The 18,164-nt window shown below is 52.8% G+C and overlaps 1 protein-coding gene across 2 annotated transcripts; it reads left to right on the forward strand.

The window, feature by feature from the left end:
• Positions 1 to 363: 363 nt before the first annotated feature.
• On the forward strand, positions 364 to 17,861 carry LOC128335674 (sestrin-3-like). Of its 2 annotated transcripts, XM_053274311.1 has the most exons (9): positions 365 to 538; positions 4,414 to 4,620; positions 6,169 to 6,351; positions 10,523 to 10,753; positions 12,040 to 12,145; positions 12,282 to 12,400; positions 12,550 to 12,740; positions 14,282 to 14,426; positions 16,325 to 17,861. In XM_053274311.1, the coding sequence occupies exons 1-9, from the start codon at positions 479 to 481 to the stop codon at positions 16,412 to 16,414; spliced, it is 1,332 nt and encodes a 443-aa protein (XP_053130286.1). In that variant the 5' UTR covers positions 365 to 478; the 3' UTR covers positions 16,415 to 17,861. The 2 variants fall into 2 exon arrangements, with proteins under 2 accessions (XP_053130287.1, XP_053130286.1); XM_053274312.1 differs by lacking the exon at positions 6,169 to 6,351 and having other exon boundaries at positions 364 to 538.
• Positions 17,862 to 18,164: the final 303 nt, after the last annotated feature.

Here is an 18,164-nt window from a genome sequence, read left to right on the forward strand (position 1 = left end):
TTCTCTTTGCAAGCTGCAACCTTATTCTCATTTTAGTTCGGAGCAAACCTTTCTGGAATCTGTGAACACAACACAAACAGGCATAGGAAATTAAGCCCCCACAAATAATAATCGTAAAAAAATAGGACACGGCTCCCTTAAGGACTGTCAAGGGACACCACGCTGGAGCTGGAGCCACGCCCCTTTCGGAGAAAGGGGCGTGACCCACCGCCTTGACGGGCAGGTAACTTTCCATTTGGTCCCACGTGGTCTCGGCCGGCGGCGGCCGCAAAGCTCCTCGGGTGCCGCCCCTTCGTCTCGGATTGGTCAGGGTGGCGGGCTCGTCCCCGCCCCCTTGCAGTGTTTGGCTGGACAGCTGCGAGTCGGCCACGCCCCCTCGCGGCTTGACTCCGCGGGGCTGTCCAGGCTCGCAAGCTTTGCCGGCCGGTTGGTGGTCGGTCTCGTGCAGGCAGTAGGCAGACCCGGCAGGCCGGTGAAAATGATCCTCTGCCCCCCGAGTACGGAGCATCCCCGCGGAAAGCAGTGCCAGAGGCTGCAGGTAAGTGGCAGCAGACCCCACCCCCAAAACCCGGGGTGCCCCCCGCAAGGAACAGGGAGCAGGAGCCTGCACCCTTCCCCGCTTAACCAGCAAACTCGCCCCCTTCAAATTCCGGCACCTTCGTTCAGTTCCCTCTCTGCGGACTGTGATGGACCTGCACTCCTCTTTTTCCTCCCCCCAGCAAAGTCCGAGGGCCAGGAGCTTTTTGTGCCTGCCGCTACAGGCTGCGATCCAGGCTCGCTTCCCTGCTGAGAATAAGCCCAGCTGAGCACAATGAGACTCTGCTTCAGAGTAATCCCGCAGAGGCTGGCGCTGCAAGGCGGTAGCTCTTTACTCACGAGGAAGCCAGCCGGACGCGTTGCAATTCAACGCTGGCGGCTTCTGACGAGCCCCGCGCTGGGATCGGGGTGCAGCCTAGCCCCCCCATTTCCCTGCCAGAGGGTTCAAAACAAGGTCCCCTCCCCCTTGGAAGAGGAAACCACCAGCGGCTGTCTCACCCCATAGCGGGGGCTCTTTGGCTCTGCCCTCTTGGCCGGGGTGTTTGTGAACAAACCCTCTCCTCCGCCCCCCTCCCCTTGCTTTGCTCTTTTGACGGCACTGTTGTGGGGGTGGGGGCATCTCAGCTGGGCTTCGGATCGGGACCACGGAGGAAACTTGTCGGGCCAGTCGAACAATTGGTGGGCAAGTCGGGTGCATGGATCCCCAACTCTCTTGCTCTCTCTCCCCGGGATGCTTCCGGAGCGGCCCGGCGGCGCCGGAGCGCTGCTGCCTGCCTGTGCGCGCTCGTTCTCTTTGTCCTGTCCGAGGGATGCGGGGATGCTGCCGCTGCCTCTCTTTTTCTCCTCCTCCTCCTCCCTACGCTGCCAATCAAAGTTGTTTTTCTCTCTTTCCTCCTGCGCTTCAGCGGTGGCGCCGCGAGTGGGCGCTGCGGATCACTCCCTGCAGCAGGGGGCTGGTGGGGCGGGGGGGGGGGCACAGAGACAATGGACCGGTCCGGGTTGAGGGGCTTCGCTCGGACACCCGCCTGCGTCGTTGGTTCTGCTTTTGCACCAAGGAGGGGGCGTGTCCTTCTGGATTTTCTTATTTTGCGAGATAAAAATATACTTTTTCTCCTTGTCTTTTTTTGTGGTCCAGATTTCTCTCAGCCCCCTCACTCCACCCCCACCCTTGCTCAAACACACACACACACACACACACACCCCTACCCTGGGGGTCCACCATCTGTTTCTGGTGTGACTTTCCTTTCCTTGAAGAAAGCTTCAGTTTCTTTGCTTTGCTGCTGTGGTTTCCCCAGCCCCTCTTGGAGGGCTGGTGGAGTATGTCCTTTTTTCTTTGCTCTCTTCTCCACCCCCACCCCTTCATATACCAGAATTATATACCACCAAATTATATATACCACACCTGGCCATGGTATCCTACCCAACCTTAAATACGTTTCCCCTTTGCAGTGCTGGAATTATGGAAATAAATATAAGGGTTTCAGTCCTTTACAAAAAGCCCTCTCCCTTTTAGCCAAATCACCCCCCCCAAAGCAGTAGCTAAGGGGGGTCCTAGAAAAGATAAAGGTGCCAGGCCTCTGTTCCCCTCTGAAATTCACGCAGTGCAGGAATCCAGTTAGTTTGGGGGTGCCTGTCTGTGCCTACTTCTAAAACACCAACCAAAATTTTCTGCTTCGTCCTTCATCTTAACCCGGTTCCAAAGAATTCCATCTGTGTCAAACCAAGGATACAGCATCAGTCTTGGTTCAGCCCACAGGAAGGACCTAAAGAAAGGAGATTCCTCCAGGATGAATGCAAAGAGGGAATTGCCACTTTTCTAAGGATTGTTGAGAACTGGGGGGTGGGAAACCGAGCCTAGCCCCTCTCCCTTCTTGCAGTTTTTGCAAAGTAAAGTGGTGGTGGGGGGCCCAAGATTGCCTCCAGTTGCAATGGGTAACTTTTTCTGTTGGTAATGGGTGCCAGAGGGGTCTGGTAATGTGAAGGCCCCCATCTGTGCTCACGGGGTGCCCTAGCAGAGAGCTCTGCTAGAGAGCTCAGAAGGCCGTCCTGTATTTGCCACAGCAGGTGGAGTGGGAGGAAGGGGGGGTCTGGTCATGCTAGGAAGCCTGGTGTCCTTCCTGAAACTTCCTCTGACCCCCACTTTGCCCCTCAGCCACTTTCCAGTACTGCCTCTTGTGAAGGACGAATGTTATTCTAAGGCCCTCTGGAGTCTTAAGGAGTGGAAGGGGAAGCCCAGCCTGAATAATGTGGAGCGGAGTTATTTTCCACTGTTGTTGCCGCTGCTGCTGCTGCTGCCTCCTCCTCCTCCTCATGGCCAGTTCCAGCCACAGCAAATGAGCAAGCAAGGGGAACTGGAGGAACAGCCCCAAAGCCCTGGGGAGACGGCCTGCTTCTTAAATGAACGGAATAATGACAGCCTTAAAATGCCGCTCAAGTCTTGACTCTTTCTCCTCCTCCTCCTCTGCCCCGCAAGCCTGGCTACCCTGGCAGGAGTGTGTCCTGGCATCACCTGGTGTTGCTCAGCTTGGGTCACCCCTGGTGGCATCTGCAGGTGGGGACGGGAAGGACCCCCTTCTGAAACAGTGGGGAGCTGCTGGGGGTCAGTGCAGACAAAACGGAGTTAGATGGTCCAAGGACCTAGCTCAGCTGGAGGAAATGGCATGTTTTCCTGGTGGCCAGTTTTTCAGGTCGGGTCTGGGACAGTGTGATCAGCATTGGTGTCGTCTTGCCTTCCCAGTCCTGATGTCTGCTGCTTGCACCTTCTGCATGCAGGTAAAGGGCAGGCAGGTGGCACAAGGCTAGGATGCCCATTTGGAGGGGAACGTCTGCTTTTTGGGTACCACTCTGGTAATTGAGAACCTTGAAAACTGAGTTGCGGTTCAACACCTGGGCATGAAGCTGTCACTTCGTGCCCAGTGGGGGAAAGATACGGCCCTGAAGAATTTACAGGTGGGATACAGGAAATGGGTATTTCTTGGCCCCATTTGGCCTGAAAGGGCCAACGGGCAGGGTTTGCTGGTGGGGGAGATGAAGCCAGTGCAATAGGAACCAGGACATGAACGTGTGGGGAGAGACCCTTGCTTCGCCCAACAGATGCTGCTCTGCTTCAGCCAGGCATAGCGGAGAGTTGCTTGTTGCCTGGTTTTGACATGGGCAGGACTGAGCAGTGAAACAATGCGAGGTGGTGTTGGGCCTGGCATCTTGAGAGTCTGAGCTTGCATTTAAATCGGAGGGAGGAGGGAAGGGGGGGGGAAGCACAGACCGAGCTACTCCCCTTTCAGTAGGAAAGTCCCTCTGCAGGACTGATGTATAAGGAGGAGTGCCGAATAGGATTTCTAGTGACTGGGAGGTAGGCCTTTGAGGCTTGTTGCCCCTCTCTGGCAAAAATGGAAGGGGTGTGTGTGGAGGGGGGGGAGAGAATTAGTGCAATTAGGCTGCGTTCCCGTGGTTGGTGTAGCTTTAATTGGTGCAGAATGCGGGTTACATTGGTGCAGGCCCAGCTCTGTGCAGCCACCCCCGCATTTCTGGCCAGGTGTCCCACTGCAATTTCCTGGGTGACATTAGACTCTTTCTCTGTCTGTGAAATTGGGGGGGGGGCACTGTGAACACCCTCTCAGTGCCATCTCACCTTTGGGCTAGGCCTTGCTGACTCTGTTTTTCCCCTCGCCTGTGGATATCCCAGATGCACCTTGCCTGCTTGTGGGTTGTCTGCGTCAGGCTGGATGCCGGTCTGGACGGACCTTTGGCCTGATCCAGCAGGGCTTTTCTTCTGGAAGCCGCCTGCCAGCCCTGTCTTGCCTCCACTCATACAGCCCCTTCCCCTAATAAAAGAGCTGCCTCAGAGATCTCTCCTTCCTCCTCCTGACCCCGCTGCAGGTGGCAAAGATGAACACCAGCGACAAAGAGCGGACCCCGCAGCTGCTCTTTGTGAAAGCCTTGGCAAGCAGGGGCCGCCTGGAGGCCATCACGCAGCAGATGGGCTACCACCCGCAGTACCTGGACAGTTTCCTCCGGATGCAACATTACCTGCTGCACATGGACGGCCCCCTGCCCTTCGACTGCCGCCACTACATCGCCATCATGGTGAGTGCCAGGAGCCGGCTGGCAGAAAAGCACCTCCTGCTCGGCTGGTCTTGCGACGCCTCCCCTTCAGATTATGCTGCCCATAAGGACAGCCCTGCTGGATGAGGCCTAAGAATGCCCATCTAGTCCAGCATCCTGTTTCACACAGTGGCCCATCAGATGCTGCTGGAAGCCACAGGCAGAAGTTGAGGGCATGCCGTCTCTCCTGCTGTTACTCCCCTGCAACTGGTACTCAGAGGCATCCTGCCTCCGAGGCTGGAGGTGGCCTGTAGCCCTCAGACTAGTAGCCTTTGATAGACTTCTCCTCCACTTTTCCCCCAGGTCAGGGGTGCCCAACCAGATGCTGCTGGACTACAGCTCCCATCATCCACAGCCACAATAAACTAGCTGGAGATGATGGGAGTTGAAAAGGAGAGCTGGTCTTATGGTAGCAAGCATGACTTGTCCCCATATGTAAGCAGGATCTGCCCTGGTTGCATATGAATGGGAGACTTGATGTGTGAGCACTGGAAGATATTCCCATCAGGGGATGAAGCTGCTCTGGGAAGAACAGAAGGTTTCAAGTTCCCTCCCTGGCTTCTCCAAGATAGGGCTGAGAGAGATTCCTGCCTGCAACCTTGGAGAAGCCGCTGCCAGTCTGTGAAGACAATGCTGAGCTAGATAGACCAATGGTCTGACTCAGTATATGGCAGTTTCCTATGTTCCTATGAGTTGTAGTTCAGCAACATCTGGAGGACCACAGGTTGGGACCCCCTACACTAGTTGAAGGGCAGGCAACTAGCAGAGAGGGTGTGTACGTTGTGCAGGGGTGTGTGTGTGTACTGTTTTCCCTTGCTCACCCGACCCAGCCCTTTCGCCTCTCTCTTTGTGACCATCTGAGGAGCTGCATATAGAGCTGCTGCTGCTACTAATATAAATATTTATATACCACTTTTCAACAAAAGTTACCAAAACAGTTCACTTAGAGAAATTGAACACAAACAAATAAAGATGGCTCCCTGTCCCCAAAGGACTCACAGTCTAAAAATGAAACATAAGGGAGAGACCAGCAACAGCCCCTGGAGGGATGCTGCGCTGGGGACGGACACGGCCAGTTGCTCTCCCCCCTGCTCAGGAAAGAGAACTGCCACTTTTAAATGGTGCCTCTTTGCTCAGTTAGCAGGGGGAGGCCCTTTGTAACGGGTGAGGTGCCAGGGTGTGTGGAGTGCCTCACAGTTCTTATTCAACTGGGCATCCTGTAAACCACCCCCACCCCCGGAAAGTGGGCCCATCCTCAGGAATCCTCCCCCTGCCTTCCATGCTCCTAAAATGCCCAGGTTTGAGAGTGAGCAGTGACAGAGTAACTAGGGTGGTGTTGGACAACTCTCACTTTCTGTTTCCTTGCTGGGGGAGGTTGAGAGAGGAGGAAGCTGCTGATTTGGAGAGCTGACCTGCGTGGGAGAAATGCAACGGGACGGGAGTAACGCTGAGCAAAGCTGCTTGTTCAAGATGCCTGCCCTCTTGGATTACGGGCACACAGCAGGCCTGATGCGTGTGTGTCTTTTTCAGGCAGCTGCTCGGCACCGGTGCCGATACTTGGTGAACCTCCACGTGCTGCAGTTCCTGCGGGTGGGAGGAGACCCCCAGTGGCTGAGGGGGCTGGATTGCATCCCCCCCAAACTCCGCAAGCTCAGTGAGATCAACAAGATCCTAGCACACCGGCCGTGGCTTGTGGGCAAGGAGCACATAGAGGTAATGGGTGTGGCTGGGCAGGGAGTGGGGCTGGCAGGGGATTCCCGCTTTCTTTATCTTGGGCTGTCTGGGCAGCTGCTGCTGTTGTTCTGAGCACAACAAGCCACCGTTATTTCCTCCTCCCAACTGTTCAAAGGATTGAGACGCGGTTTGCTCTCTAAAGTAACGAGACTAAGAACACCCACTAACAAATAATTGGCTTTGTTTAAAGGCCATCTATTTGCCCTGCAGTTAAGCAGTTTCCTGGTCCCTTAGCTTTGGGCAGCCACCTAGTGGTGCAGCGGGGAAGTAACTTGCCTTAGGGAGCAGGAGGTTGCCGGTTCGAATCCCCGTGGGTATGTTTCCCAGACTATGGGAAACTCCTATATCGGGCAGCAGCGATATAGGAAGATGCTGAAAGGCATCATCATTTCATACTGTGAGGGAGGAGGCAATGGCAAACCCCTCCTGTATTCTATCAAAGAAAACCACAGGGCTCTGTGGGCGCCAGGAGTCAACACCGAATCGACAGTACAACTTTACTTTTACTTTAGCTTTGTGCAGAACCAACCTTTTTGCTTGGTGTTCCTCACGGCTTCCAGAAGGCAGGTAAATCATGGAAAGGTGTATAGATAGGGTTTGTGAAGGCTGCCCTTGCTAATACCTAGTGGGACAGCCTAACCTGGCTGCCACCAGTGAGAGTGCCTTTGAGTACTCCTTGGATACCAAATCACCCAGATAAACGTCGTCCTTGCAGTAGGTGGTGTTGTGGCATAACTGGAGATGAGACCTGGTAGCAAACATGACTTGTCCCCTTAGCTAAGCTGGGTCTATCCTGGTTGCATATGGGAGATTAGAAGTGTGAGCACTGTAAGATATTCCCCCTCAGGGGATGGAGCCAGTCTGGGAAGAGCAGAAGGTTCCAAGTCCCCTCCCTGGCAGCATCTCCAAGATAAGGCTGAGAGCAAGATAGACCAATGGCCTGGCCTGGTATATGACAGCTTCCTATGTTCCTGTAGCTGTGGTTCCATACACAAATTAGCTACTACGGATGTGATGACTAAGTATTCTTCATTAAATGAATAGTGATTTAAGAATATATAGTTGGAAAAGGAACACATAAATAGTCTTAAAGGTGTAAAGGACTTGTGTAGTTGGGCTGGGCTTGGTCCTAATCTCTGCCAGAATCCTGCTCCCAGTTCCTGATCTCCACCCCAAATCACACACATTCACTGAGACACCTTGAGGACACAGGCCTCAAAATAAAAACGATTCTCTCTCTTGGTCTCTGACAGCTGTTGAGGAGGTAGCCTTGGTCCCCAGGAGTTCTGCTTGCAGGTGTCCAGTTGCAGTCCCGAGCTTTTGCTTTGTATCGGGACTGAAGGCTTCAGTCTGGTCCTCCACTCTGTTGCAGGCCAGTTGACCACTTAATTGCAGGTTCCCTGAAGATGAAGTATTTTCCCTGGCCAGCTCTCCCTCAGCTGCTAAACTGCCTAAAGGTTCTGGGGGAAGGTCCTTAAGGGAGGTGCTCAGGCTGGACACTCCGCTATTTTGAAGGTACCTGCCTTGGGCAGAGCCAAACTGGCAGGTCCTTCCTTCCTTCCTACAGACCAGCTCTTCAGTGTCTGTATTTCTGCTCTCCCCTCTGGGCTGCCTGCTACCTTCTGTTCCTTCCTCCTTCAGCTCTTCTTCCTCCAGAGCATTCTGTCTGACATCCCAGCTTTCTCGGACCCTCTCTTTATACTCCGCTCCCCAGAATGCTGGGGGAGGCCCAGCCAATCCTAGGCCAGCTGTCACCTCTCAGATCGATTGGCCGAAGCCTCCACCTGCAGAGTTCCCTCTGCTTTAATTTGATTGGTTAGGACCTTTACCTTTGGGACTTCCTCATTGGGAGTTCCGGATTCCACCCAAACCTCTAAGCTCTGCTCAAACAATCTCTGATAAAGACACAGTTAGAACCAGACAGCCAAGCCAACAGACTGGTTATAATGGAACTATCTCAGTGCACGCACATATTGTAAGCAAATGGCAACAGTTCTCTATAATTAATGTAGGCGAATTCTTCATAGGGCCACTTTTTGTTAAAAGCTTAACAAGTAGTTAAGAGAAGAGAGCTGGTCCTGTGGTAGCAAGCATGACTTGTCCCCTTAAGCTAAGCAGGATTCACCCTGGTTGCATACGAAAGGGAGACTAGAAGTGTGAGCACTGTAAGATATTCCCCTCAGGCGATGGAGCCGCTCTGGGAAGAGCATCTAGGCTCCAAGTTCCCTCCCTGGCAGCATCTCCAAGATAGGGCTGCGAGAGACTCCTGCCTGCAACCTTGGAGAAGCCGCTGCCAGTCTGTGTAGACAATACTGAGCGAGATGGACCAATGGTCTGACTCAGTATATGGCAGCTTCCTATGTTCCTAGTGGAAGCCTAGTGAAATTTCAGGTAGTTGGGGGTGAGTGGGAAGATTTTATAGATGTACTTATGCATTAGATTTTTGTCCCCACTTCCTCCCAGAGCTGAAAGCATTGTACGTTCTGCACAACAACCCTGTGAAGTAGGAGAGTGAGAGGGTGTTGCTGGTCCGAGGTCACTCAGGAAGTATTGTGGCTGAGTGGAGATTTGATCGCAGGTCTTTCTAGTCTCTTTCTGACATCTTGTTTCATAACTGTAAATGAAATATGCATATGGGAAGGCACAGTGGGAGTATGCCGAGCAATTCGGCTTCTTCAGGATGCCAGTCCTCATTGATCACAGTGCACTGGAGCTAGGGCATCTCTTTCATGCAGCTGTCTTGCACCAATGCCAGTACTTGGTGAAGAATCTTTTCCCCAGTGTAGATGCGGCTCCTACTAATTGTAGTACTTATTATATGTACATCCACCCTTTCTCCAAGGAGAACAGCATGGCATAGATCTGTTAGATTGGGGTGGGTCATCTTGGCTCTCTAGCTGTTATTGAACTACAACTCCCATCATCCCCAGCCACAATTGATGGGAGTTGTAGTTCGACAGCTGCTGGAGAACCAAGGTTGCCCACCCTAGCATAAAAGGTTCTCTCCACCCTCTCATTTTATCCTCTCAAAAAGCTCTGTGAGTTAGGCTAGGCTGGAGAGAGGGTATGCCCAGCCCCAAGTCACCCAGAGATCTGCATGGATGAAGTGGAGATTTGAACCTGTATCTCCCCAGTTCTGTTGTAGCACTCTGCCCAAAGGGTCCCCAGGTGATGTTGGATTAGAATTCCCTGCTCTAACCAGTGCCACATGAGAAGAGCCATGCCCTCGCCGAAGCTCTTGTCCTCTTGACTTAAATTTTTTGGTCCGAAACAACCTTGTTTTCCCTCAATTAATAGATGGGACATAGAACGTAGGAAGCCTCCTTATACTGAGTCAGACCATTGGTCCGACTCAGTTTTGTCTACCCAGACTGGCAGTGGCTTCTCCAAGATTACAGACAGCCCTGTCTTGGAGATGCTAGGGAAGAAACTTGAACCATCTGTATGCAAGTGTGCAGGTGCTCTTCCCAAAGCAGACTCATCCCCTAAGGGGAATATATTATAGTACTGACATGTAGTCTCTCATTCAAATGCAAACCAGGGTGGACCCTGCTTAGCAAAGGTGAAAATTGATGCTTGCTCCCACAAGACCAGCTTTCCTTATAGGAACATAGGAAGCTGGTCAGACCATTCGTCTATCTAGCTCAGTATTGTCTTCACAGACTGGCAGTGGCTTCTCCAAGGGTGCAGGCAGGAACCTCTCTCAGCCTTATCTTGGAGAAGCCAGGGAGGGAACTTGGAACCTAGATGCTCTTCCCAGAGCGGCTCCATCCCCTGAGGGGAATATCTTGCAGTGCTCACACTTCTAGTCTCCCATTCTTATGCATCCAGGGTGGACCCTGCTTAGCTAAGGGAATAAGTCATGCTTGCTACCACAAGACCAACTTTCCTCTCCTCATTATGGTGTGAAGCATTCCACTAGCACAGGGGTTCCCAACCAGTGGTACTCCAGATGTTGCTGAACTACAACTCCCATTATCCCCAGCCACAAAAATTGCAGCTGCAGGAAACCCTGCATTAGCAGAAAGTGGGGTTTCCACACCACCCCCCCCCCCACTCTCGGATCCAAAATTTGGGTTTCTAGATTGAACTGAGCACCTGTTTGGGTTGGATTTCAAACCCACCCCCCTCTTTTCTGCATTGCTTGCAGAAGCTGCTGAAGATCAGTGAGCAGAGCTGGTCCCTGGCCGAGCTGGTCCACGCGGTTGTCCTCCTCGCCCACTACCACGCGCTGGCCAGCTTTGCTTTTGGCTGCGGCTGCGAACAGGATGCATGTCCAGACGGACGGAGCTTGCTGAATCTGGCCCTTCCGGGGAGCTTGTGTTTCTGTGAAGTGGGCAACGGTTGCAGCCAGGAGCTGCTGCATCTCAACCGCAAGCGGGTATGTGGGGAAGGAGAGGGAGGAATCTTGAAGAGATGAAGCTGCTTTCTGTTGAGGTCGATCTGCCCAGTCCTGTCTGCTCAGACTAGCAGCAGCAACCTCCTGTATCTCAAGCAGGGTTTTCCTCCAGGGATTGCACTTGGAACTTTGAGCATACAAAGCTAGTCCTCTGCCAGTGAGCTGTGGGCCAGCCTCAAGAGTCGACAGGCAAAGCACCTTCGACAGAGTCTGAAGGCATCTAACCTAGTCCTGGCTGCTCTGACTGTCAGCAACTCTCCGAGGCTTAAATTGTACCTCTAAGAATGATGCAAACGGCTCTGAGCCTTTTCCAAAAAAGCCCTATATAAGTATTCTAATAAATACATCAATCAAGGTATCCCTGCTATCTAATATCCTTTTAATGGGGTTAGCATGCTTAGCTTTAAGTGGCACGGCGAGGAAATGCTTGACTAACAAGCAGAAGGTTGCCGGTTTGAATCCCCGCTGGTACTACATCGGGCAGCAGCAATATAGGAAGGTGCCGAAAGGCATTATCTCATACTGTGCAGGAGGAGGCAATGGTAAACCCCTCCTGTATTCTACCAAAGACAACCACAGGGCTCTGTGGGCATCAGGGGTTGAAATTGACTCGACAGCACCCTTTACCTTTAGCATGCTTAGGATGAGTGGTTATTTTCCGTTAAAATTCAATGTACAAAGAGGCAGACCACTGGTCCCCCATCTAGTCCTGGACTACGTGAGTGGCATGATCTCTCCAGGATATTGGGCAGAGAGGTCTTTCCCAGCTTGGCTCCCCAGTATCATGTTAACCAGAGAAACAGCGGACTGAGCCTGGAGCCTTCTGCAGAATAAGTGTGGGCTTTATCACTTAACCATGGCCCTCTTCCCACCATGGGCAAGAGCTGAGGGCATGCCCTCTCTCTTGCTGTTGCTCCCCTGCAACTGGTATTGAGCGGCATCTTGCCTCTGAGGCTGGAGGTGGCCTACAGACTAGTAGCCATTGATAGACCTATCCCCCATGAATTTTTGTCCAAGCCCCTTTGAAAGCCACCCAGCCTAGACTCCATCATATGAGTCCACTTCCTGCGTAACTTAGAGCAGGGATTCTCAACGTTGGGTCCCCAGATGTTATTGGACTTCAACTCCCATAATGCCCAACCAAAAGCCACTGAAGCTGGGGATTATGGGAGTTGAAGTCCAATAAGATCTGGGGACCCAACATTGAGAATCCCTGACCTAGAGCACTGGGCAAATAGCAGTCTTTGGCGTCTTCCCCCTTTCTCCAGTCCTTGGATTCCTGTGTGGAGCTGGAGTCACTCCGAGAACGCATTCACAGGCTGCAGGTGGAGAGCGAAGCCCGGGAGGAGATGAGGCTGCCTGATAGGGATGAAGGTAATGCCCAAGGAAGGGCACTGGGGCTGCTGGGTATGCGTTCTGGGTAGATCGTTGGACACATCCAGGGAAACGGACCGAGGGCCTGGCTGGGGGTCTCTCCTTCCAACAGGCATTTTTACTGTGCCCATTGCAGGTCTTGATGGGGAAATCTCTGGCACTGCTGATCTCTCCCGCTATGTTCAGGACCCCAACTTTGGGTACCAGGACTTTGCCCAGTGCGATGAGGACCAGCGGCAAGTTTTCTGTGTGCAGGTGGGTGTGGCGGCTTTGGAGTGGGCTGCTTCTGGGGAGCAGGAAGGGAAGGGAAGCCGCACTCGGCCTGGCCTGGCTCTCTCCTTCCTCCCACGGTGTTGGCATCGGCTGGCCCTGAGCGGCTCCTTTGCTGGCCCCTTGCTTGGCAGGACTACTCCTGGGAGGACCATGGCTTCTCGCTGGTGAACAGGCTGTACTGTGACATCGGGCACCTGCTCGACGAGAAGTTCCGGAAGGTCGACGGGCTCCAGAGCTGTGCCATGGCCACGCGGCAGGGCTGCGAACACGCCACCTTTAAGCGGGGCATCTGGAATTATATACACTGCATGTTCGGCATCAGGTACCCAGCTCTCCACCTTCTGGGCTTGGCGTATGGGACATGGTGGAGGTGGGAGGAGGAGGGGGTCCGAGTTATGCGAGTTGCAGGATGAATGGCTGGCCAGCGGAGTTGGAAAGCTGCGTAGCCCTGAAGGACCAAACGCCGCCCGCCGCCCCCTTTTGGGTCTAGCTCATACAATCCAGGGTACAGAACTGGGCCATGGTAGTAACATCAGGTGACTCGAGAAAGCAAGTCAGAGTGCATCTTGCAAGGGATGGCAAGAAAAAGTGAGGCGCCCCCCCCAGCTAATATGGGCTGTCCAGCTGCTGTTGGACTACAATTCCCATCATCCCTAGCTACAATAAATTGCAGCTGGGGATGATGGAGGTTGTAGTCCAACAGCAATTCAGATTAGCTACTCCGGACTACAACTAGAGAGCCAGCGTGGTGTAGTGGTTAGAGTGCTGGACTAGGACCGGGAAGACCAGAGTTCAAATCCCCATTCAGCCATGAGACTAGCTGGGTGACTCTGGGCCAGTCACTTCTCTCTCAGCCTAACCTACTTCACAGGGTTGTTGTGAAAGAGAAACTCAAGTATGTAGTACACTGCTCTGGGCTCCTTGGAGGAAGAGCGGGATATAAATGTTGTAATAATAAAAATAATTGAAAGGCTGTGGCAGAAAAAGACCAAAATAATCCCAGTGGTCATTGGCGCCCTGGGTGCAGTTCCAAAAGACCTTGAAGAGCACCTCAACACCATAGGGGCCACAGAAATCACCATCAGCCAATTACAAAAAGCAGCTTTACTGGGAACAGCCTATATTCTGCGACAATATCTATAACAACAGCAACAACATTGACAATACAATTCAGCCATCCCAGGTCCTTGGGAAGGACTCGATGTCTGGATAAAACAAAACAATAACACCTTGTTTTATCGATGTCTGGATAAAACAGTCAATAACACCTGTCTGACTGTGTAAATAAATAATAATAATAATAATTATTATTATTATTATTATTAATAATAAAAAACTAATCTGCCTTGGGCAAATTCCTTCTCATCTCCACAGTCAAAGCGCAAACCTCCCCTTGCCCACCACCTCCTAAATCATCCCCATTTCTGTTGCTCCCAGCTAGAGGGGTGGAGTTTTGTCTGCTTCCACTGTGAGGGATCAGTGCTCCCTCTAACATTGTAAACCGCCCTGAGCCATTTTGGAAGGGCGGTATAAAAATCAATAAATCAAATAACAGGGATTCCCAGATGTTGTTGACTACAACGCCCAGAATCCCCAAGCAAAGCCATTGCAGCTGGGGATTCTGGGAGTTGTAGTCAACAGCATCTGAGAATCTCTGTTAGTGGGAATACTGTGAGGGACAGCCTGATCCCTTGCAGAGACGTTAGCTTTCAGGGTAAACTCTCTGGCTTGGCTTCCTGAACTCTAGCTAAGGAAGAAGCGGGGTGTTTGGTGTGGGGTGGGGGGAGTTGGAGGACTGTGTGTAGGAAGGCGGAGTGGGCTGGGAGCCGGATTCCAGTGCCATCGTTGACTTCCTCTCTCCAGGTACGATGACTATGACTACGCAGAGGTGAACCACCTCCTGGAACGGATACTCAAGCTCTACATAAAAACGGTGACCTGCTCCCCAGAGAAGATGAATCCGGAGGTGTTTGAGCGCTTCTGGAAGCAGTTCAAGCACAGTGAAAAGGTATGGAGGGGTGAAGGCGTTTGGGGTGGAAAGGATGGTGCTCCTTGTTGGGTTACATGGGTGCATCTGTTGCAGAGGTAGCAGTAGTAGCAATGGTGCCAGCAGTGAGATGAATGGGAGGGAAGGAGGAGAGAGGCTAGGTTAGCTTCTTATTCTGCCCCCCTCTTGAGCTTGGGGGTATGTCTTGGATTGGACTCTTGAGCGGCTGATGTGTCTGGCTGCTCTTCTTTGCAGTCAGAACAGACACGTTGAGCAAAAATAACATCCAGCAGGTGCCTCCAAATACCAGTTGCAGGGGAGCCGCATGTCTTCATCTCCTGGTTGTGTGGCTTCCTAGAGCAGGGATTCTCAGTGTTGGGTCCCCAGATGTTATTGGACTTCAGCTCCCATAATCCTCAGCCCCAGTGGCCTTTGGTTGGGGCTTATGGGAGCTGAAGTCCAACAACATCTGGGGACCCAATGCTGAGAATCCCTGCCCTAGAGCATCTGGTGGGGCCACTGTGGGAAATGGGGTGCTGGATTAGATAGGCCTTGGGCCTGATCCTGCAAGACTGCTCTTAGCAATATATTGACTCATCCTTTTAAGGGTCACAGGCAGGACTTTTCTCCTGCCTTGGTGGAGAATTGCACATCCCTAAGGTGGAGGCCGTACCCAGTTTGCAGGCCATATAGCATTTTTTTAATAGGGAACACTGTTCCCTCTAAGATGTGCGCATGCTCACACATTTTCTGATGTCCGCTCGGTTAATTTTAGATCCCGCTCAGGTTGAATCAGGAAGGCCCCACTCTGAATGCAGGTGCGCGCACACTGCCTTGATACTGCTGCCCAGAACAAAATTCATTCCGCACACAGGCGAACAAAATTGGAGAGAACACTGACAGGGAAGTGTGTTTTGCTAGCAAGATGCTTTCCCTCCCCCACCACCCCGGCATTGCTGGCCACGTTTCTTTATGAACTCTGCAACCTGAAGATCTTGCTACATTCCTTGGCAAAATGATTACTCTCTCTGCTCTTAAACAAACAAAAAAAAACAAAACCCTGGCTGGCTCTGTTCACTTTGGCAACCCTGTGGGAATTTGTCTATGAATCATTGATGCATTGGATGCGATCACCTTCCTTTTCTATCGGGGCCTCAGCATTGAGGATGCTGGAGAAGAAGGATGGGTTGGCTGCTCTCACTTGCCTTTCCTGCTATACTTCCATCAAATCCTCCAAATACTACAGTGCTGTTGCTGTGTCCAAATATGGCACAATGGAGGCGGCCATAACCAAGGTGCAGAAGTTATTTGAATAAGTGGTGCTAATCTAAATCCCCGTCCCTGTGTGTTAATGTTCATATGCTCCACCACTGAGCTCAGGCAGGCCCCATAGCAGAGAGGGAGAGCACCTGCATGGCCTGCAAAAGGTCCCAAGTTCAAACCCTGGTATTGCCAGGTGGGCTTGGGGTGGATCCCTGCCCAGCCGGCAATACCCTTGGAGCCAGGGTCTCCAGCTGTCGTTGGACCACAACTCCCATCCTCTCCAGCCACAATAAACTATGGCAAGGGGTGCTGGAAGCTGCAGTTCAGCAACAGCTGGAGAGCCAGATTGGCTGCCCCTGCCTTCAAAGAGATGCTGCCAGTCCGAGTAGATCGTCTTGACCTTGATGGACTGTTGGTCCAGCTTGGTAGCAGGCAGCCTCCTTTGTCCCTGTCTGTTGCAGTTGGATGAGGTATGGAAGGCTCCTGAAACTGGAGGTGGGGAGTCTGGTGTGGGATGAAGGTTTGCTGTGAGCATGCATAGTTTCTCAGCTGCTGCTGCTGCTTCCTGTTGGTTCAGGAGGCTTTTGCAGCTGTGCCTTTTGGCCAGTTCCAACTCCCACACCCCCCACCCCGTTTCTCTCTTGTGCTCATTTTAGGTCCACGTCAATCTTCTCATCCTGGAAGCCCGTCTGCAGGCCGAGCTGCTCTATGCTCTCCGTGCCATCACTCACTACATGGTCTCCTAGAGGGCTGCTGGTGGAACCCTTCGGACTGGGACTTGTGCACCACGGCATTCACCCACCACATTTTACTTGACAACTTTCCTTTCCCCTCTGGGACGCGAGGACCTCTCCCCTCCCCCTTGCTCCCGTCTTCACGTGCAATGACTGAACTGTGGGTCTGGAGAAGGTATCGTCCCGGTGGCTCTGTGCACTTGGCTGCTGTCTCTGCCCCTTCCGTGGGCAGGCTGTCTGTGTCTGTAGAGGGAGTGGCGTGTGTGTGTGTGTGGGGGGGCGTGTGTGTGGGTGGGGGGAGGTTTCTCGCCAGTTCCTTCAGCCTCGATCAGGTGGCAGCAGCTCCGCCGAGTCGCCCGTCCATTGCAGTATTAGTGGGGCCTCTTCCTGCCCGGTGCCATTTCTGCCACTCTTCGTGCCAACTTGACCCACATTGGGAAGGGCTCTGCCTGGTCTCTGATGCTCTCAGCTGTGGGTTCGGGGCGGGGAGGGGTGTTTGTTTTAAAGTCTGGCTTCTTCAAAGGTACTCCCTGGGTTTACTGAGAGGAATTGCATCCTCACTGGGCCTCATTTTGGCTTTGCACTAGAGCAGGGGGAGAGGGTTTGCAGCACCCTTACCCCCGCTGCTGCTGCTGCCGCCGCCACCTCTGCTGCCAGAGAGACTAGTCCAGCCCATCATTCTTTCTCCAGAACTGTCGGAGGCCAAGCTTCTTCCCACCTCGACCCATCAGCAAGTCTTCCTAAACTCTTCTCCCTTGTGGCTGTTTCCCCCCCCCCGCCCCCATCCTCTTATACCCAAAGTTGCAACCCGTCGAAGCTCTGTGACCCTCTCCCACCCAAGTCAGACTGTCCTGCAGAGCAGGGCCACTGCTCTCTCCAGCTCCTTCTGGTTTTGAGAGCTGCAGTTGGAGAACTGCCCGGCTGGGTTTCCTCTTTGTGTCCTCTACACTTTCTCTAGCCAGCGGAGGGGACTTCTGGTGGTGGTCTTGTGTGTGTGCAACTCCCCACCCCCCTGCTTCTGTGTGCGTGGGGGATGCATTCTGAGGATGTGAGCTGTTTCTGGGAGCAATCCAGAATCTTATTCCAGTAATCTGTGCTGTTATGAGGAGCCCTCTGCCAGTGGAGACAGTAGGGAGAGTTTGAATGCTGGCCAGTGGAACTCCCAACCCCATGGACCATTCCCCTTGCTGGCTTGCTACAGCAGTGACCCCCCTTCTTATGGGCAGCTGTGCATACTCCTACAGGACTTGCCTTTCTTGGAGGGCTGGGGGCCACGGTGGTAGAGAGACGAGAGAGCAGCTCTTCGGCAACGGAGGACAGAGGAGGCGGGGAGCCAGTTCAGCACACGGGTGGCAGCTGACCTGTTTACTGTGTAAATGTTTTTTGAGGGGCAGAACATTGTGTGGGGGAAGAGAGTAAAAGCCTATTTTTGCTATAAATATAATTGTTTGACACGGAACTGGGTCTCGCTCATTTTTTCCTCTTGGAAGGTGCAGCTTGGGGGCTGCGGCTGAGTGCAGTGGGGTGCCACCGTGGCCTGGAGGGTTAAACGCTGGAAGAAACTTAAGAGTTGGGTGAAGGCAGTGTCTCTCCTCCAGCCCTACCCTAAGATGGTCTTCACTGGACAGGGGAAGGATCCCTGCATTTGGTCATAACTGGAGAGAAGGCACAATCCTGGAAATGCAAAATTATCGTAATTGGAGCTGATAACTGGCTTTAACATGGATTTGATAGATTAAGGCAGTGTTCTTCATTGTAAGGC

Source organism: Hemicordylus capensis, chromosome 11, assembly GCF_027244095.1.
Source record: "Hemicordylus capensis ecotype Gifberg chromosome 11, rHemCap1.1.pri, whole genome shotgun sequence".
In the NCBI taxonomy this organism is placed as follows: Eukaryota; Metazoa; Chordata; class Lepidosauria; order Squamata; family Cordylidae; genus Hemicordylus; species Hemicordylus capensis.

Coding starts and splice junctions, on each gene's coding strand:
- LOC128335674 (XM_053274311.1), top strand. CDS start 479: ATGATCCTCTGCCCCCCGAGTACGGAGCATCCCCGCGGAAAGCAGTGC. Junction 539..4,413: donor AGCAGTGCCAGAGGCTGCAG/GTAAGTGGCAGC, acceptor ACCCCGCTGCAG/GTGGCAAAGATGAACACCAG. Junction 14,427..16,324: donor AGTTCAAGCACAGTGAAAAG/GTATGGAGGGGT, acceptor TGCTCATTTTAG/GTCCACGTCAATCTTCTCAT.